Source organism: Phoca vitulina, unplaced genomic scaffold, assembly GCF_004348235.1.
Source record: "Phoca vitulina isolate PV1807 unplaced genomic scaffold, GSC_HSeal_1.0 scaffold7, whole genome shotgun sequence".
In the NCBI taxonomy this organism is placed as follows: domain Eukaryota; kingdom Metazoa; phylum Chordata; class Mammalia; order Carnivora; family Phocidae; genus Phoca; species Phoca vitulina.
Genome location: NW_022589710.1, coordinates 35971996 through 35994129, shown reverse-complemented (window position 1 = coordinate 35994129; position 22134 = coordinate 35971996). Strand labels below are relative to the sequence as shown.

The 22134-nt window shown below is 37.8% G+C and overlaps 1 protein-coding gene across 3 annotated transcripts in view; it reads right to left on the bottom strand.

The window, feature by feature from the left end:
* SYNE2 (spectrin repeat containing nuclear envelope protein 2) overlaps positions 1-22134 on the bottom strand; it is a 315865-nt gene that overhangs the window by 169206 nt on the left and 124525 nt on the right. For all 3 annotated transcript variants that reach the window (XM_032405277.1, XM_032405280.1, XM_032405278.1), the window contains exons 29-41: positions 21060-21207; positions 19639-20246; positions 16333-16512; positions 14091-14241; positions 8702-8860; positions 7495-7656; positions 5335-5436; positions 4021-4221; positions 3501-3672; positions 2685-2797; positions 1144-1346; positions 570-689; positions 181-472 (exon numbers count right to left, since the gene is read on the bottom strand). In XM_032405277.1, coding sequence (XP_032261168.1) covers positions 181-472; positions 570-689; positions 1144-1346; positions 2685-2797; positions 3501-3672; positions 4021-4221; positions 5335-5436; positions 7495-7656; positions 8702-8860; positions 14091-14241; positions 16333-16512; positions 19639-20246; positions 21060-21207 — 2611 coding nt within the window. The remainder of the gene's footprint in view (positions 1-180; positions 473-569; positions 690-1143; positions 1347-2684; positions 2798-3500; positions 3673-4020; positions 4222-5334; positions 5437-7494; positions 7657-8701; positions 8861-14090; positions 14242-16332; positions 16513-19638; positions 20247-21059; positions 21208-22134) is intronic.

Sequence of the window (22134 nt, the reverse complement as noted above, 5' to 3'; positions counted from 1 at the left end):
GAAAATAATTTTAGATCCATCACAGCCATTCTGTCTTTTAAGCTCAGTTATCTGAATGCCTTCAGCCATTCCACAGTAATCCTATTTTCCATTAAGAAACAAATCTTTGCAGTTTTCCTCTAAATCTTTTAAAAATTAGAGTTCACTCTGACCTTTGGAATTTAGTTTTCATAGTTATACCTTTATTTTTTGGATTCTTTCCTCAAGTGGCATTTTGCCTTCAGATGAATTCAAAACCATAAGGGACTCTTTAATCCCTGCTATCCAGTGAATTATATCATGCGCAAGATCATTAAAGCACTGGTCTTCTGTAGGAGGTAACTTATCCTCTTCATCAATTTCACATAATTGTCTCAAAAATGTTTGGTATCTATCAATCAAATGTGTCGATTCCATTATTATTTCTTCTTCTTCAGTAAGCCCATATTCCTTCAAAGACCTGTTCAACTGGGCCAGAGATTCAAACTGTTCCCTGTAAATTGCAAACATCACTGAAAGTTTATAGCAGTCACAACACCATGTAAGAAACCATGTCAGCAGAAAATATATTCATACAAGATCAGCTCTACCTCTTTCTAGCTACAGCTTCGCAAAATAGCTCAATTTTCTCTCCTGACTTTTCCATTTCTTTCCATTTCTCTTCTTGACTAGTCAACCACTCGCTCAGATTTCTGTGGTCATCCTGGAGTCTAAAAGAACATTACATATGTTAAAATATAAAGCAAGCAAAAAGTGTGTCTATGAAGAGAGGGTTGGCATGACTTTTGTAAGCTAACCAGGTTTTTACTACCTTTTTTTGTTATTCTTTAGGGAAAATATAATTTGTAACATTAAAATCTGAACAGTAATAGCCTGCATTAGAGTGGGATTCTATAAAGCAATGAGCTACACAAATGTATCATAAAGAGCAGGAAACAAACAGAAAACATTTTTGGATTCTCCCCTGAACTATTACTATATTAGATAATTTGAAGAGTTCTCTTAACTTCTATCTTCCTAGAGACAAACTTAGATTTGAAAATATGTATTTTATTTGTGAAATTTGTGTGTATTGTATATCCCAACGTTAGCTGTACTGAGGCACAAAACATGTAAAGGTACCACTAGAAAACATGTTACTTAGATATTGCCTTTATTTCCTACCTCAGTAGCTGCTGCAAGTGGTCACCAAGCTCCTTTGCTCGTGCCTGGCAAATGGACTCCATTTTTTCTAATTCAATTTCTTGATTTATAATCCAACTATTAAGCTCCTTAACATGTGCTTTGGGCAGATGCTTCTTCACATGATTCAGTACAGTTCCCACCTGCTGTATTTTACTGCCTCTTCCTTCAAGAGTCAAGAAATCCTTAAGAAAGACAGAAAGTCAGTGATGTTCTACTGGCAAAGTCGAAGTGTGGTCTCTACAACCCCCATGACACTTTCCAAGCCAGTACATAGACATGCCATCTTTTTCACATCTAATATAAAAAAAGAGCTATGGAGATACGGCTAACTTCAATGGCAAATGATCGGAAGATGATTTATATTAGTTGTAGAATGTGTGTGTACATCTGACTTACTGGAAATGGCATCAAGCAAAATAATGCAGGGCCACCATGAACGTCAGTAGGAATAAGACTGGGAAAGTTGCATTTTTCTTTCCTCAACTTCTAAACACTTGCTCCCTTCTGGTAATCAACATGTAAACCTAAACAGACAATTCTCTATTTAACTTTGTCCAAATCAGAATTTTATTTCAATGTTTGTGGGTCAAGGTTTGAGCATCAATTGCTAAGACCCATGCAATGGGTAAAGTTAAAGGCAAAAAATAAAAAAAGTTGGGGCTTAAACTAAAAAAGAGAAGAAAGGCAATTCTATCAATAAACAACAGTAGCATCAAAGCAAGGAATCAAACAAAGAACATTTAGTGCCACTCATAAGCTTGAAAGTATGACTTATCATCAACCCTAAAGTACTAGATAATCTAACCTAAAGTGACCAAGATTTGAGGATGCCATATGCATTTTAAATGCCCCCATGCACATTACCTTTTATTTCAGGCTTCCCTCCACCACAGTTCAACCAGCTTGTATTAAAGTTCAACTGAGATTTTTTAAAGAAATATTATTCAGAAAAAAATAATAAAAAGTTAAGAGATCTCTCAAGAAAGTAAAGGGATTTCAAAATCCACACTAGGTAAAGCCTTATTTCTTATCAAATATAATTTTAGTTTGACTGGATTTACCAGTAAACACTAAGTTAAAAGGATCTTACAATAGGTGTGAAAATAGAACTTGTTTAAGTGACTCGCACCCTTGCCCAATAAATATGGAGTTTCAAAATATTTGGGGGAAAGTTGGTTATTTGGAAACATTATCTCCGAAGAGAAATTAGTAAGTCAAAGTAATTAATTAACAAATTAATTATTTTGAGAGAGAGAGCTTGAGTGGGGAGAAGGGGAGAGGGAGAGACAGAATCCCAAGCAGGCTCCACACTCATCACGGAGCCCAAGGCGGGGCTTGATCCCACAACCCTGAGATCATGACCCGATCCGAAATCAAGTATCAGAAGGCTTAACTAACTGAACCACCCAGGCACCCCCAAAGTAATGATTTTATCTACTTAAATACAGTTCTATATCTCTAGTATTTTTGTTTTCATAAATTTTGATTAAACTTTATATACATATATATACATATCTTACAGAAAGTTTTTGTAGCTTTTGTTCCACACTCTTTTTTGTTTCTGATGATTCAAAACACTCTTTAAGATTCATTTTAATGTTGCCAAACCAGTCATTAAAGTTCTTGCACTGATCTGCAGGAAAAAACAAAGGAAGCTGTATTCATTCAAGGGAGACTTCAGACACCTTGTTCCAGTAAGAGACTTTGAAATTTGCTTTGCATGACATGGCTACAGGTCATTGTATAAAGTGGTAATAAGTTGAAACCCAACTCTGAGGCTAACAGATTCTAGAGAGTAATTGTGGCATATTTTCTTTTTCTTTCTTTTTTTTTTTTAAGTAGGCTCCACGCCCAGCATGGAGCCCAATGCGGGGCTTGAACTCATGACCCTGAGATCAAGACCTGAGCTGAGATCAAGAGTCGGATGTTTAACCAACTGAGCCCACAGGCGCCCCAAATTGTGGCATATTTTCTATGCCAAACCTCCTTTCCAAGCACACAGGACCCCCAAAGACACTTGCAGGGGCAGCCTGCTCACAGACATGTCCCCGGATTCACTCACTGCAGTGAGCAGGTCAGATGTGAAAATGCTGGTGACCTTCTTTCATGAAATAAAGATTTGGGACTTGAAAGAAATAGATGTTATTTACAATAAGCATAGATCAGTGGGTGCTTCCCCCCAAAAGAGTTATCTGAATAAATCCTAACTAAATCCCTTTCCTTAACTAGAATCTCTGCAACCATTTGTAAGTAAAGCTTAGATAAGCCTTCATGTTCACAAGACTTATTCAGACTTCAAGATTCCCAGAAACAGTTAAGAGAAACATTGCACTCACCATTCAATAACTTAGAAAAGTGATCTTGCAAAACACTTTTTTTGGTATTAAATAAATCACTGACACTTTCATATTGCTTTTTTAATTCAGAGAGCTCAGGAGTCAGACAACCTATTTGATTCTCAAGTAACATCATACTGTGCTTTTGCTGTAGGATTTGCTGCTGTATCTCCTAAGTACAGAAACAAACAAACAACAATTAAGTCTCAAAATGAGCTCAACTTACACAAAGCATAATAGATCTCCATTGTTTTTGTAAAAATCTAAATGATTTTCTGTTGGGTGGACTCGCTTTACCTTAGCCAGTAAATATATAACACAATGCAATTTTAATACCAAATAATTACTGCCCCCAAAGCAATTCAAAGGTGGAACTGCTAACTATATGACAAATTGTCTGAGTTTTTGCCCCGACTTTCATTTTTTAGTAACTATTTTTATTAACCTCAAGAGGTCAAAGCTATCAGAAATAAGGGTGAAAATAAATCTGAACCACAGAAGAGAAACAGCTGGGACATACCTCTAGTTTAGTAAAGATCTCTAGGCTGTCGGAAGGAGACAGGGCTTTTAAGAGGGACTCGGTCATTCCAATCTGGGTCTTGGCTTGGTCAAGATCTTCCCTTAGCTCAGCCGTGCTGCCACTGAGAGCAGAGAGGTTGGGTTCTCCCATTAAATGCGTTTTTACATTTTCTATCTTGTTTAAAATGGAGGACTCCATGACCTGAAATCATGAAACATATGACTTTATTTAACTATTTAACTATTTTAAGACAACTGCATTGCTAGAGAATGAATTGAGACTGCTTCATTTCAATGCGAAATTAATTCTTCATTGTTCTACATCACTGATACAATTCCAATTGTTTAAAAAAGAGTAATATGAAAAACTGAGATTGACATTCGGACTTTTTTTTCCAAAAGACGAATTTGAATCCTTCCTCCCGAAACAAGTTTTATCTACCATATCAATTGCGGTGCCATCTCATGACATTCATTTGAAAATATATTAAAATATATAGAAAAAAATTAAACCTGCATTTATTGAGTGTTTATTATATGCACAGCCTTGTGGTAAGCACTTTATGTACAAAATACAGGCTTTAGAATGTTAAGTAACTTGCCCAAGATCACAAAGCTAGAAGGTAGCAGAGCCAGGACCCCACCCAGAAAGTCTGACTCCGGACATCATATTCAGCCACTGTGCACTCTGATCTAAATAAAATTGTACGAAATCTCTTCACACAATAGAAAACCACACTTGGGGCAATCTCCCTGCTTCTGCATCTAGCAATTAATAAACACAGAATCACTTGAGCCATATTCTCCTTCCTATGGCCAAAAGACACTCAAGAGGAAACCCTTGTTACTTTACACCTCTATACAGGAGTCCTGGAAATAAGTGAAATGAGAATAAAATAATACAAAAATAGTATTTATTCTAAACAAATATAATGAACTATGCCAACTATTAAAAATTTAGTTGGATTTAATGTAGGAACTGAATAAAGGTGAACTAAATAATGATCCTAACTTTATTTTAGTTTTAAGATTTAGAATTCTGGTTTATGAACATTATTTTTTTTAAGATTTGTTTGTTTATTTGAGAGAGAGAGGGAGAGAGCGCAGGGGGGAGGGGCAGACGGAGAGGGAGAGAGAAACCCAAGCCGACTCTGCACTGAGTGCAAGTCCAATGTGGGGCTCAATCCCATGACCCTGAGATCAGGGCCTTAGCTGAAACCAAGAGTGGGATGCTTAATCGGCTGCACCACCCAGGCACCTCTGAACATTACTTTAGAGTGCTTTAATTGCAACTGTCAAATAAAAATTCTCTTACCTGCAGTTCAAGAGGTATTTCACTGCTTTGAAGGAGACACTGGATTTTAGCCACTCTTTTAGAAAACTCTGAAGATTTTTGTTCATGGGCTTGTAACTCTTCCTATAACAAATAATGTTAATGGAAAATATCTTTTTACTTTATACTTTATTTTCTGGCACCCATGATTACTATTATTATATACAGAAACTGAGAGGGCCTTTGAATTTCCCCCAAATCACTTGTTTTTTTCAAGGAGTCCTAGGAGTTATAAACCCAAGTGACTTTATGAGTCAGGCAAATGTTACAACTGAGTGAAGCCTTCTAACTAGAAGACGACAGACGGGGTCAGGCTTGTGCTACACAGAATACAGCGCCTGCATTGCATTTCATTGATCTGTGCAAACTGTGCCATCTGCGCATGCGCGCGCACACACTCTGTTGGCAGAATCTGGCCGACAGGCTGGCAGTTTACAATCTTTAACTTCAAATTTTTTTTTTTCCTTAAAGATTTCATTTATTGGACAGGGAGAGACACGACGAGAGAGGGAACACAAGCAGGGGGAGTGGGAGAGGGAGAAGCAGGCCTCCCTCGAGCAGGGAGCCCGATGTGGGGCTCGATCCCACGACCCCAGGACCCCAGGACCGTGACCCGAGCCGAAGGCAGACGCTTAACGACTGAGCCACCCAGGCGCCCCTAACTTCAAATTTTTAAACAACCTGCATATCAAGGCATTTTTAAGGGACTTACTCATTTACACTTAGAAAATCATAATTTCTATCACCATATACAAAGGAAACTCATAAATCTCTACACATTTTTGAAAACCTTTTTCAAATGTATAAAAATGGATATGTGAATTTAAAAGTGGATAAAATAACAAACATTAGAGAACAAATGAAGCATTAGACCTGGCATACTACAAAGCCTTCATGCACACAGACATATTTTTCTATTACACCGAACCAGATATAATTGGTAATATTTGACTGTTTTCTGACCAACAAAGATTGAGATTTCATGCGATCCAAGTGAATAAAACATAAATAAGCTATTAGAAAGAACTCTTCCTAGGGTTAAAAGAGATAACTTAAAATCTTTCCAAATGGCAAAACCAGAGATTACGGTTTTAAAAACTAGCCTTTTTTGAAGCTCTAATAAGACTTTCATACTTGGCCTGGTATTTTTTTCTAATCTTTTGTAAGGAGAGACTGCTTAATTCAAATTATGAAGGTTGCCCATAATCATGATGTAGATCAGGGGCTAATAGTCTAAGGGCTGGCAGTCTATTTTTATAAACAAAGTTTTATTGGAACCCAGTTACTTCCAAGCATTTATGTATTGTCTATGAAAGCTTTCAAGCTACAACATCAGCATTAAGCAGTTGTGACAGTGACCAAATGATCTACAAGCTTAAAATATTTACCATTTGACCTCTTAAGAAAATGTCTGCCAACCCCTGGGACCAATATTGACCACCTGGGAACAATTATGCATTTTGATGGGGCTTCTTCTAGGAGTTATTAACATTTTTTATACCATAAATGCCTCTGATAGTCTGGTGAATCCTGTGGACCCTTTGCATAACAGTATTTTAAAAACAAAATGTGAGATAAATTATGTAGGATTATAAAGGAAAACAATTATATTGAGTTACAGTTATCAAAATATTAAAAATAATTATTGCTATAGTAATATATATGTTTCTATATTAATACCTTAAATAATAAGAACTAGAAGTGACACTACTAAATACCATAATTTCAAAGTAGTGATAAAAGGTAACAGTTACATCTGGATAATGATTCAAAAATATCTGTGATTTTCTTGATAACAAAGTCACACAGAACGTTCATCCAACTATGTTTGTTGACTATATTCATAATTGGAACCAATACTACATTTTGGTTAGACATTCATAAAAATAAAGATGCAATTTTTCCCATATGAGGTCATTTTATCCATGAACCACTTGGGTGTCTGTCAACCCCAGATTAATAATACCGGCTAACACCGTCCTAGATATCACAAAGGAAACAACAGAAAGGTCCCACTCAAGGGATAATGAAAGAAATAAGACATTTCTTTGTGATTTCTCTACTCTGCTTCAAGAAAGCAAGCTCCGTATCAAACATCAGCTGTGTACAAAAAGCATACATTTTATCTCAGTTACAAATTACCTTCAGTTTTTCTCTTTCTTCTTCAGCCAGTTGATGTAATTCCATTTTTCGAAGGACCTTTTCAGTCCACTCATCAATGACATTTTTTAAGTTAAAAAGTTTGTCCCATAAAGCTAGAGCTCGACCAAGATTTTCATAGTAGTCTTCTGTCTTCTCATTTATCTACCATAATTAAAAAATAGAACACATTTAGTGGTAAAAAGTATAAAAACCATTGTTTCAGACAGACTCTATTTTAAAATAAAAGTTTAGTTTACCTTTGCTTTTTAAATAATTTGCTTTACTTATCAACAAAAAATGTGCTTTTTTTTTTTTAAAGATTTTATTTATTTATTTGAGAGAGAGAATGAGATAGAGAGAGCATGAGAGGTGGGAGGGTCAGAGGGAGAAGCAGACTCCCTGCTGAACAGGGAGCCCGATGCGGGACTCGATCCCGGAACTCCAGGATCATGACCTGAGCCGAAGGCAGTCGCTTAACCAACTGAGCCACCCAGGCCCCCAACAAAAAATGTGCTTTAACATATCATGTAGTTCTTCCTTCCACAAAAAAACTTTGCTGCCACTTTTAGGCAACTCAAAGCAATAGTCTTCCTAATTTCTAAACCATAAATTAAAGGTGCTTTTAAAACACAGAAGAAAATATTACACGGACAAGTTCTTACTCTGTATCATAAAAATACAATTATTACTCAACCAAAACTGTAATATATAAATATATAGTTGAACATGAATATCTCGAATGGTTTCTATATTAATTAATTTTAGATAAGTTGAGTATAAGCTTTTATATCTCAAAGATGATAGACCCATTTGTTAGTAGTGTCCAACTCTGGGGGTGAAATTAATTCCTAAGTCATAAATTTTATATTATTTGAACATTTTATAATAAACACTTTTGAATTTTATAATTAGATAAAAATATTAAAGATACAACAGAAAAGATCAATTGGCTACAAAATAAAAAAATTTTTTTTTTTTTAAAGATTTTATTTATTTATTTGACAGAGATAGAGACAGCTAGAAAGGGAACACAAGCAGGGGGAGTGGGAGAGGGAGAAGGAGGCTTCCCGCCAAGCAGGGAGCCCGATGCGGGGCTCGATCCCAGGACCCTGGGATCATGACCTGAGCCGAAGGCAGACGCTTAACGACTGAGCCACCCAGGCGCCCCTACAAAATAAAATTTTTAGTGAATTAAATTGTCACTCACATCAAGCCATCTATCCACAATAATATTAGCTTCTTTTTCAAAAGGAGGCTCTTCAAAAATTCTCATTTTATTTAGATGAAATTGTAGATTTCTGCAGATCTGGTTAATCTTGTCTACAACTTCTAAATGTTCACTAAATTCTTCTTTGACAATTTCAATCTGTAAAAAAGATAGGTAACATGTTTTTGATATATTTACATAGAAAAACTGGTAAGAACCAAAATTCTATTATTGGCTATTCATAACAGAGTATTTCCTTTGTACATTATACTTTTGTAAAGCAAGCTGTTATTTTCACACTTCCTCAATAAAAAGTTTTTAGAATCCTAACCATCTCATTTAACAATAATGCTACACCCAAATTTCTTCCCACTCCGCATGATGAAATAATTATAACCATCTAAAACCATGTTTCTTGTCCATGTGAAATAACAGTCTACCCAAAAAAAGCACCTTCATTCAATAGTATAAAAAATGGCAGATCCTAGATTCCTCTAACAGGAATCATCTTTGGAGTGTTGAAGAACCTACATGCTCACCTGAATAAAACAGACAGAACTCTAATACATCTTTAATATGGCTTCAATTTTAATCTTCCATGATTCTAACTCCACATTACTTCTAACATGGAAGGTGAAACACTACTTTATCAAAAGGCCAATGATCTTAAACTACAAAATAAAATTTGAGAGCTGACTAATGTAATCTTCATGTTTCACTCAGCTTACCAGTCTTACCTGAGCATTTTAAACAATTGTATAAAATTTGAAAATAGATTTCTCATAAGCAAATATCTAAATAAATATATACACCCGAGGAAATGTCTGGAAATACAGAGTAGATATAATTTTCCCCATTCTTCCCATTAAGTACAACTAAAAACCCTGGATATCATATACCTTCTTGAACAACTGGGGGCATCATCTCTTGAGCACCAACTTTGTGGTAAGTTCCCTGCATTTTCTTTTTTCCCTCAGATATCCCAGAGCGTGTGCTGAAGAAGCGCGGGGAAAAAAAAAAAAAAGTCCTAAGGGAAGCTTGCTCTCTTCAGCCAGAGAACCAAAAATGGGACAATCTAGCACGACAGAAAACTTTTAGAAAATAATCACTCCCTAGGGCCAAATAACATAGAAAAAGATATGAAGAGAGTTCACCAAAGATGACATACATTGTGTGTTGTGGCAAACAACCACAAGGAAAGATTAATACCATTAGCAAGTGAGGAAAATGCAAATTAAACCATAATGTGATACCACTACATACCTATGAGAATGGCTTAAAAAAATGGAGACAATATCTAATGCTGGCAATGCTGCAGAGAAACTGGGTCACTCCACATTACTGATGGGAATGGCTAGGCAGTTTCTTTAAAAACTAAATACACAATTAACATACAAGCCAGCAACTGTACTCCTGGGCAGTTAACCCTGAGAAATAAAAACTTCTATTCACATAAAGACCCCTACACGGAGGTTTATAGCAGCTTTACTCATAATAGCCAAAAATTATAAACAACCTAGACGTCCTTCAGTGGTGAATAATTAAACAAACTGTGGTTACAACCATACCAGGGGATACTACACAGCAAGAAAAAGGAACAAACTATCAACACATGCAAGAACCTGAATGAATCTCCAGAGAATTATGCTGAGTGAAAACAGCCAATCCCCAAAGGTTACATACTGTATGTACACACCGGAGGGAAACAGGAGGGTTCTAAAATGACAATACGAGGGGTCCTTGTGGGGATGGAAATGTTCTTTATCTGGACTGTATCAACGTCAGTAGCCTGAGTGCAACATTGTACTATGTACTTTTATAAGATTTAACACTGGGGAAACTTACAGTAAAGGGTACACAGGATCTCTCTATAGAATTTCTTAACAGCTGCATGTGAATCTACAATTATCTCAAGATCAAAGTTTAACTGAAACAATAATTGAATAAAAATTTTAAAATGAGAAAAAATTACTGGGGAGGTTTCTGTCTCCTGACTAATGACTGACTGATATATCTGTAAAGATGAAATGCAAACGCCGATGTCTTCTCTCCTGGCACAGGACTCTTCGCATTGGGCATAATAAATTTTGTTCAATCAAATGGAAAAAAAAAAAATTAAAAGAACTTTGTTGTTACACTGACACAAGCCACCACTGAGAGAAGAAAAAAGAAAGAGCAAGAGAAGGTCACCATTGACAGGAACTGTGGGTTTTGTTCCACAATAAATGGAAAGGGTAGAATAAAGGAAAAATAGACTCACTCTGCCTTTTCCCAAACTTGAATAGTCCCCTGACATTCTAGCCTTTAGTCTTACTTTTGCACTTCTGTCTTTCATTAAAGAGAGTGGAAATCTGGTCCCATATTCTAGATAAACATCCAGGTTTCTATGGTTTGGAAGACAAAAGTTCTCAGTGGTATATCATGTTTCAGCCACTGGTGTAAAGTCTCACGCTACAAATGCATACTACAGAAATGGATTGTTTCTGAAGACAGTATCTAATTCATCACAAAATTAACTGAAAGTTATGTTAACCATCAGTATTAAAATGTGCTTTTTTTCAGACAGTTAAAAAAGCATCTGAGAAAAGAAATATTAGTGTACTAGAACTTGTATAGCTTCCATACAAAATAATATATTATTTCAGCAAATATATAAAATGCTCATATGCTAGATACCATATTAGATATAAGATTCTCAACATAATAAGAAACGCCTGGGCCCTTATACATTTTTCTCTTTTAAAAAAAGATTTTATTTATTTGTCAGAGAGAGAGAGTGAGCACAAGCAGGGGGAGCGGCAGGCAGAGGGAGAAGCAGGCTCCCCACTAAGCAAGGAGCCTGATGCGGGACTCGATCCCAGGACCCAGGGATCATGACCTGAGCTGAAGGGAGATGCTTAACTGACTGAGTGACCCTGGTATCCCCCTCTTACACATTTGTTAAAGGCAATTAATTATTTTGTTAATTTTTAAAATATCTTGGTGAGCAAACCTTTACAGCTGAGAAAGGGGAACAAAGCAAAGTTAACCAATTTTTACTTCTGCCAAATACATATTTCAAATGTTTACAGAGAATGCAATGTTATGATGACTGAAACATGATTTTGTAGTCACATAGACCTGGGATTAAATCACAATTATGCCATTTATTAGCCATATAATCCTGGGGAAGTTACTTAACCTCTATATAGTCACTTTTTACCTTTTTTACAAATTCCAGGACATAAATAAATTGGACATTACTGGTAAGCAAGATCAGCATGCCTGAAAAATTCAATACATGGATATGGTTCTTTTTTTTTTTTTTCCTCTGTGTTGCTTCCTTATTGTTCAACAGTAAGATCCTTGAGACTAGCATTATGAACCTGTCTTCACATCAGGTGAAGAACCCAGGTCACTGTATTAATATCTGAGCTACTCTGTGATAAGATTCCAAGATTTGGATTTAGAACTGGAGGAGATAAAGGTCTTGTAAGTATTTAGGCTGGCCCACATGCTTGAACTATTTTTTTTTTCCCAGAGAACTTGCTGGGGTATTGGGCACTTGTGCAGATTATAAAAGAGCAATACCACTGGTCTTATTTTCTGAGTCTATATCTCCTTTGACAGTCCCACAGCAAATCAGGAAAACTGACAGGGCAGGGGTGCGGAATTTCTTTGTTCTTTATTCATGACACCATTTTAATAACATTAAAATTCCTACAGTTACTTCTAAAATTGTCTAAAGAAAAAAAAGAAAACAAACACCTCTAAACCTTGGTTTTCCCACTAGTATAACAGGGCTAATACTACTTACCTTGTAGGGTTATAGGCTTATGTGGGAATGAAATGATACAATAATGTGTGAAGAATGTGGCACATAATGGCCAAGCCATCCATGGTAGAAGCTATATCATTATCATCATCATCACCATTTTTAGTAGTAGTAGTAGTGTTACTTAAAACCTCAAGGCCACATGATCATCTTATTTGCAAATAAAACCAATTTTTCCAGCTTCAGGATTTTCCAGCTTCTGGGACAAATCATTTATTGGAGTGGAGGGGCATAGTTTGGCCCGTGAAAAAAGGAGATTAGTAAATTTTTAAAGTGTTGCCATTAATGTCTTTGGTATTAAGAATTTTCCATACTTAATATATCCTTAGGCTAGATTCCTAGAAATGAAATATTTGGTCAAATGGTAGACAGATCTTCAAGGATCTTGAATAATATTGTCGAAGTATTTTCCAAAAGGGTAGTATCAATCTACTCTTTAACCAGCAACATAAGAGTACACATCTCGCTGACTATCAAAAGGCAAACAAAGGTATTTTTGAGTAGTTCTGGTTTCCTTTGATTACTCACGAGGGTGAACTACGTCTCTCCCACCCACTCATGCTCTCCCCCCCAAAATAAATAAATAAAATCTTAAAAAAATAATAAATCTCATAGGAAACCAGTTAGACAGTCACATATTGTACAACTGGTGTCCAAACAGGGTTCTTTGTAATTGGTCAGTTCCAAGAGACTGAGTCTGAGAAAGTAGGTCTCAGACAGAGGCTGCACCTCATCTATAGCTCTGGCCATGTGTCCGCACCCTGAATGTCACTTCAGCTTCAGGAGTAAGAGTTCTAGATAAAGACTAAGTTGTAAGAATCTGGTTGATTCTCTCTCTCTCTCAGCAAATGGGAAGTTCAATGAAATGAAATTGCTTTCTAACAGGTGTATCAAGTAGATTATATTTCACACATGCTTTTGACCCTTTAACAGCACCTTAGCATAGGACTCATAAAACCAGTAGCAAAAGCAACTTCCTGGTGTATAGTAAGAGTGTAGTAGTAGTATTCCTCAACTACTCCATTCTTCTGCCACTTTGGTTGATAACCACCTAAAATCGTAGAAAATAATGACACCTAGTGTTCAGAATTGTTACTCTTCTTAGAATACGTTGTGATTGGTAAGGCTATGAATACAGATGTAGTATCATGGATGTAAACTCACACATCTTTACAGAAAACGAATAAATAAAAATGTAATTATTCCTTTGCCTGCTAATAATGGAGGGGTTTTCCTACTACCTTCATTCTCTCGAGCCTAAAATGAAGTCTCAGGTTCGTTTTTGGTAGAAGGTCAGTGCAAAGACTGTCAAAACTATAGAGAGGTAGCAGCAGGGGTGAACCCAGACTCCAACAGAACCACACCACCAGTATCCAAAACCAAACACAAGCAACCCAGCATCAACGTGGGGACTGAATTATTCCAAGCCCTAGTAATAAATTCAATAAGGTCTTAGATATCTGATAAAACAGGGTCACTGTTCTTTTAAGCCAAGTTTCAAAAATGACTCTATTTATAATATCCTCTTTATTATCAAGGCCATTGTGTAGAGTTTCCTTTGGAATCTGGACTCACCTCTGCTATCCTTTTCTTCAGGTTCTCTTTTCCCATATAGGAAGCCTGAAGGGAGATGACATTCTCTTCTTTTTGAATCAAAGCAGTCAAGACACTTTTAAAATTCTGATATTGTCTTAAGAGCTCCAAAACTCTTTCACATTGGTCAAGGCTATGGAAAAAAAAAAAAAAAGTAAAACAGGTAAATCTCTAAAAATAATAAAACCATTCTCTCTCTTTGTAAGTATCCTATAATAATGACTAACACTTTAGAGAAGGATTTTTCCTCTTGACATAGTTTAGCATGTTGTTTTACCAATGTAACCTAAGAATGACGGCACATACAGTTATCTGGCAAACGGATGGTATAAATAATCACTGGATTATGATTTTCACCAGATCAATTAAAAAAAAAAAAACCACCAGATGTAAGCTCTAGAAAGAAACACAGGATTCATAATCTTAAGAAATCAGCATCTCAATTTCATCATTAACCAAAAAACATCTTGGAAAACAGTACCTCCCTAGCACTACTTTTGGAGATTGTTTCGATACTAATTCAGCAAGTCACAGTTGGTTTATGTCTATTTAACTCATTCTAGATTTAGCCCTCTTTAAAAAGTAAAGTAAGGGGCGCTTGGGTGGCTCAGTCGTTGAGCATCTGCCTTCGGCTCAGGTCATGATCCCAGGTCCTGGGATCAAGCCCCACATCGGGCTCCCTGCTCTGCGGGAAGCCTGCTTCTCCCTCTCCCACTCCCCCTGCTTGTGTTCTCTCTCTCGCTGTGTCTCTCTCTGTCAAATAAATAAATAAAATCTTTTAAAAAAAAAAAAAGTAAAGTAATACAGATAATTTGGCAGTAAGGATACCTACTTATGGCTGGGCACTAATCAGTCATATGAACTTAGATAAGTTACTTTAGCCTCTTTAGACCTCAGTTCTTTCCTCTCTAAAATCTAAGGGTAGACTAGATCGAATACCACAGACAGGCTTGATCTTGACTACTGTACACTCAAGCTTCCAGTAAAACACAGGAGGTGCACCCAGACAGAGTTCTGTGTAAAAGGACCACTGAGGTGAGCAGAGTTAAGGGAAACTTCCAGGGAGCTGAAGTACTAACCAGAGCAAAAACAGATATACCACTCAGCCTCAGGGGAAAGGGAGAAAGTCCCCTGAGCCAGACAGGAGGGTGCCAGTAGGAGATGCTAGAACCACCTGCTGGAAAGGGAAGGGGTTAAGACCATCCTGACCTCTCTCTCTGCTTGTCCTCAAATCTCCTACTAGTACCTCCCACTTCCTATTCCAACTGGACCCATTGGCCTGGCTGGTACAGTCTGTTAGGGATCAGCCTTCCTGACCACTTCTCTGTTGAGGCAGAGAGTAAGGGAAAGAAGGCATGGATGGAGAATATTCAGCAGAACTGCCAACTAGGACTGGTAGGTAATGGCTATCACATAGTTAAGAAAACTTCTGAGCCTGCCCAGGCTCTGCAGAAAAAATGGTGGTAACTGACAAGCAATGTTTGCCATTCAAATAGGGTGATGTGGTAGAATAATGCCCCCAACCCCAAAGATGTCCACATCCTATCCCTGGATTCTGTGAATATGTTCCCTTACATGGCAAAAAGTACTCTGCTGGTATGATTACGTTAAGGGTTTTAAAATAGGGACATTACCATGAATTATCTGTGTGGGTGCAGTATCATCACAAGGGTCCTTATAAGAGGGAGACAGGAGGGTCAGAGTGACAACAGAAGCAGAGATGAGAGGAGAGAAAGCCAGATTAAGATTTGAAGATGCCACACGGCTGGCTTTAAAGATGGAGGAAGGGGACACACATCAAGGGAAGTGGTAGGAGGCCTCTAGAAGACAAGGAAATGGATTCTGTCCTAGAGCCTCTGAGAAAGGAAGGCAGCTTCATTTCAGAATTTCCAACCTCCAGACTGTAAGATAAATTTGTATTGTTTTTCAGCCACCAAACTTCCAGTAATTAGTTACAGAACAGCAACAGAAACTAACACAGGTGGGGTAATAATAATCATAAACACACTGTGTATTTGTTATCCCTCTTAAATAACCTCTTAAATTCATTGGGCTATAATCTAGGATTCCAGATCTTGCCCAGACATTGGCCCCATGAGCTTCCAGTATGAAACTCTCACGTTTGCCCCTCTTTAGATCCATGTAAATGTGTTTTCAACATATCTCAAAAAGTTAACTGTGCTACAAACAACTTCTCAGATTTGGGAGGGATTTTTCTCCTTACCATTCAGTGACTGAAGCTTTTGTACTCTCCCACAAAAGTGCTGTATTTTGGAACTGTTGATTCAGTGATTTTTCTCTGCCATCTTTGAATTGTGGAAGAGAATTAACCATCTCTTGCAAGCATTTCTTCTCTTCTTCATATTCATCTAGATCCTTATCCAGTCTCATTAGTGATTTTTTCCTTGATTATGAAAGAGAAAAGTTTGATAGCCAGTTATTAGCCAATCTGATTCAACACAAGTATGGGTAATTTGGGGGAGCACGCTAACTTTAATTTGCCCTCAAATTATTATATCAAAATTACACAGTCCTATTACAGAGTTCATGAGGCTCTTTGCATCTCCAGAATACTAATTTGGTATATTAGACATAATAAATATACAAAACCACAAGCAGTAGAATTTTTCTGTGGTGAACACACTTGTTAAGGGAGTAGATATGTATGTGAGAGAAAAGAGAAAGAGTATGTGTGTGTGTGAACGGGAAAGAGAGCATAGAATAGAGAGAAAAGAGATGGATGATCATGCCCTGCAAGCTCCTAAGGAAGAGTGGAGGAGGCCAAGGAGAAAGGAACAAGCAAGGAAATCTTGAATTTCTACATTCTATACAAAAACCTCTTCCCCATCAAAAAAAAAAGAGTCACGGGGCGCCTGGGTGGCTCAGTCGTTAAGCGTCTGCCTTCAGCTCAGGTCATGATCCCAGAGTCCTGGGATGGAGCCCTGCATCGGGCTCCCTGCTCAGCGGGAAGCCTGCTTCTCCCTCTCCCACCCCCCCGCTTGTGTTCCCTCTCTCGCTGTCTCTGTCAAATAAATAAAATTAAAAACAAAACAAAACAAACATTTGACCTAAGAGCTTTAACCTGCAAACTAATCCTGGAAGGATTAACTCCATTCACCTAGGTCTAAATTGCTTTTATCACATACTCACTGCCTCTCCCTCCCTCTTCCACTTCTCTCTGGAATCCACTCCCATAAGGCTTTCACTCCCTACCGCTCCTCCAAAACCACTCATCAAGATCTCCAGTAACCTCCACGTTGCTAAACCCATGTTCCATTCTCAATCTTTGCTCCCTTCACTGGTCAGCGGCAGGGTCAGAGTGACAACAGAAGCAGAGATGAGAGGAGAGAAAGCCAGATTAAGATTTGAAAGGCCTCCTCACTTGACCCCAGGACTCTTGATTTTCCTCCTCCTATACTGGCCACTCCTTCTCGGTACCTTTGCCTGGTTCCTCCTCATCTCCCTAATTAACATGGAGTGCCTGGAGCATGCAGCTCAGCCTTCTTCTGTGGCCTATCTGAACTCACTCCACTGGCAATGTCATCCATCTCATGACTTTAAATAGCATTCTAGACGCTGATGACTCTCGAATGCATACCTCTAGCTCAGCCCTCTCTCCTGACTCCATCTACTGTTAAGAGTTTTGTTGATATCCTTACTTGAATGTCAAATAAGTATTTTGAACCTGTCATTTCTAAAACCGAGCACACTTGATCTTTCATTCAATACCTGACAAACTTCACTCTTTCTCATCTCAGTTGATGGTAACTCCGTTCTTCTAGTTGCTCAGGTCAAAGCCTAGAATCATTCTTGACTCCAATCTTTCTTTTATAACCTAGGTACAGTGTGTCAACAAATCTTGTGGACTCTGTCTTCAAAATATATTCAGAATTTTAGCCCTTTCTGCCACCTCACCACTGGTCCATACCACCATCATGCCTTACCACAGATGAAGCTAGACTTTCTGTATCTTCCCTTGACTCCTACACTCTGTTCTCAACACGTCAGCTAGAGAGAGCCTGTTACATTGAAAACTAAATCGTTTCCATCTGCCCAGAACCCTCCAATGACTTCCCATTGTACTCAAAGAAAAAGCCAAAGTTATCACATGGCCCACAGGTCCCTACCTGAGCTAAGCCCCATCCCACCTGTTCCCTTTCTGATTCCCCTTTCATACCTCTTCCCCTCGCCTCTGCCCTTCTCACCTCCTTGCCTCTCCTCAGACATGCGGCCCATTCCCACCTCTGGCCTTTGTACCTTCCGCTCCCTCAGCCCGGAAAGCTCTTCCTCCTGGTAGTCACCGGGCTAGCTCTCTCATCCCATCTGACTCAAAGATTTACTTTCTCAGTAAAACTGTCCTTGATGACCCTTTTGGAATTACAACCCCCTCCTCCTTCCTTGCTTAATTTTTCTTCATAGCTTCTATCACCATCAAACATTGAATATCTTACTCCTCTCACTAGAAAAAAGCTCTATCATGGCCAAGAGTTTTTGTCTATTTTGTTAACTGCTATATCCCTAATACCTAAAATAGTACCTAGCACACAACACGTATTTGTTGTATTAAAAATTAAAGCAATTTATTGTTTATCAATGTATAGATTTTCATGTGTAAATTAACATTAATTTATTCATTACTTATTATTTATAAATATATAATAAAAATTTATTAACAATAAATAATGAAATTAGTAATTAGTTCGACACCTCACTAAGAAGTGGGCACTGTGGGAATGAAAGTCTCATTGAGATGAGAGCACAGGGCAATTTCAGAGGGAAGAGCTTGGTCAGCTGAAGAGCCTCAAGAGAGCATTTAGCCTGAGGGACTCGGTGGGCAGAGGAGACGGAACGTGGGAATGATTTAGACAGGGGAGGGGAGGCCCCAAAAGTAACTTGCTAACATTGTCACTTGCAGGACCTGGAGGCTGGCTCTGAACGCCAGCATTAAAATAACAGCACTCATACAGAAGGCTGCCCGCCTCAGTTTACTGCAATTCTGCTCATTCTCCAAAATCAGCACTAACCTTAGCTAACCTCTCAAATTCAATCCTATGCCTTCCCACTCAGTCCCCCTCCCAATCCTGCTGGGAGGAGAGGAGAAAACCAAATACTTCAGGAAGAAGTAGGGACAGGGCATGGCATGCGTATCTTCTACCACTTCTTTCGTTATTATCCAATGTGTGGAGTATTTTAGGTCTTCCCCCGTCACGATAACCCCGTAATAAGTAACAAAGTCACTAAAAGGGACTTTGAAGGAACTCAAGTACTTTACACACATCTTATTTCACTCTTCCTGTGTCCATGAAACACACACTTTAATGAGAAAAAAATTATAGAGCATTTTGTGAAGGCACACTAACAACAAAAATGAAGCTTGTTTTTAAAGTCTACAGAAAAGAATGCTGAATGCTGAGCAGAGCAGGATGGAACAGAAGTAGAAAGGCATAGGAAGTATTCTCTCACCTAATAGATACTGAAAACACGGAAAAGCATTATCCTGCATCGGGACATGGGCGGAAATGAGACTCACCGTAGTTTCACAGCTGGAACAGTGGGATCCTTAAGACTGATTTTACTGATCTGATTGTACACATCTTGAATGTTTTTCAGGAGTTCATTATTTTTGAAAATACAAGTCTCTAGTAATTTGTTTTCTTCCATGAACTCTTCCTGCACGCCATAGCCACGTGTCTCAAGTAACTTTCTGGACAAAGCAACAAGGAGTTTGTCGCAGGTGTCGTCACCCTGGCCATCATCTTTGAAGCTTATGCCGAGCATCTTCAAACGTTTATCCAGATGTCTGGCCTGGTCCTTCATCAGGCTAATTTCTCTTTCTTTATTTTCTAGCATCACAGTGTTTTCTCGTACTACCTGTGTATCTGAGGCTGAAAGGTCTGTAACAAGCTCAAAAGAGAGTTCAGCTGTTCTCAGAGAAGCCAGAAACTCCTCCAGAGCTTTGAGGGCATCTTTACTCCTCTGGACCTTGTGGTTCACTTCTTCAAGTTGTGTTCTGTGTTGTAGCATGATATTCTGTGTTGCATGTAGATCAAGTGGGTGTAATTCCTTTAATGCAAAGTCACCTGACTGTTCCAGGTTGTTACATATTTCAATCTGTTTGGCTACGGAATCTTGGATATTCTAAAATAAAGGAAGAAATGCTGAAAAAAAAAAACTGAAGCAGAAGAAAAGAAAGGCTGCACATCAGAAATGAACCTACACTTACGATGACTAGGTGGCATCTAGAAAATTGCTTCTCAGGTTTGCCAAGGCTGACAGTTTCAACAGAAGGAAACATGTTAATTACAAATCATTAGATGGCCCAGCTGTTTCATTATCTGATAACCTTCCTGATGTTTCAATCCCCCAAGGAAAACAAGTATATAAATCTACTGCTTCAGTGAAAATAGAGATTAAACTGTTGTGACATCTGTTTATAATCTGAAAAATAAAACTTAAATTTTTTTTTTTATTTAAAATGAGACCTGGGGGTGGGGGCATGGGGTAACTGGGTAATGGGCATTAAGGAGGGCACGTGATGTAATGAGCACTGGGTGTTATATGCAACTGATGAATTACTAAATTCTATCTGAGACTAATAATATAGTATACGTTAAGTACATTAAATTTAAATTTTTTTTTTAAATGAGACTTGGAATAAGTAAACTGTAGAATCTGCATGTGAGTCTAGGACAATATTTAGGATTTTAGCCATTGGAGAAGATATTCATAAGCAAACCTTCGTTTTGAATTCAAAGAAAATACCTCATTATTTACCCCACAGTACCTCCTTTCAAATTTGCAAGGAATTGAGAGTTGAGAAATAAATAAGTCTAAATTATTGAAGACTTTTCTGCCATTGCTTATAGTCGAACTATACACTATTGATATATAATTAAAAATCTCTGAAGAACTGAATTCTTCTGTGAGTACCCTGGGAGAAGTTATATTTACCCTCAGGTTTTGATAAATGCCATCAGCATCAATGACATGAAATTCGTGAATGGCTACTTCATGGAGGAGCAGGTCCGAGCCACAGAGTAGAAGTGATTCCTTCTCCACAGGGGATACAATCTTCAGCGCCATCTCCAAAGATTCCATTCTGGGTGAAAAATAAACCAGATATAATGGAAAAAGACAACATAAAGATATTCTACAAAACATATTAATGCCATGATTTAACTAAGAACAGAAAATAATTACCCAATAAGAATACATACAATGATATGTACAGATCATCACATTAAAACCCAGACCCAGCAAAATAAAAACAAAAAAAAAAAAACCCTCAAAAACCAAACCCAGCAATCCAAAATGCCAAAGAATAAGTTGTTTGCTATATCCAATATTCTTAATAGCTTAATACATACCACGCTGAGTGGAAAATTGTTGTAAAATATACTAAGCCTTACCCTACCTTTTTTTATAAACTTTTTTTAAAGATTTATTTATTTATTTTAGAGAGAGAAAGAGAGAAAGAGAGAAAGTGAGTTGGGGGGAGGGACAGAGGAAGACAATCCTTCAAGCAGACTCCCCACTGAGTGTGGAGCTCAACAAGGGGCTTGGTCCCACGATCCATGAGATCATGACCTGAGCCGAAACCAAGAGTCAGATGCTCAACCAAGTGAACCACCCAAGTGCCCCTCCCTACCTTTTGAAATACAAAATATTGAATGTAATTTAAGTTTGCCTTTAATGACAAAGAAATGTCATTATAAATTAGTTTATCAGTGAAAACATAATAGAATTCAAAGAAATAGGCTCTACTAATAATAAATTGAAATGTGTGACCTTGGACAAATAACATATAGACTCTGAGCCCCCGTTTCCTCCTATGTAAAATGGGTCTGTGTCCTGGGGAAACACATCCTATGTATAGGGGATAATAACAGCACTCTCACTTTAGAAATGGGGAAAATCAAGGCCCAAAGAAGTTAAGTGACATGGCCAAATTCATGCCCAAGGGCAGGGAGGTTGGGAGAGGGAATGACAGAGTGAGGGGGAAGCAGAGCATGGCCTTTGGAACTCA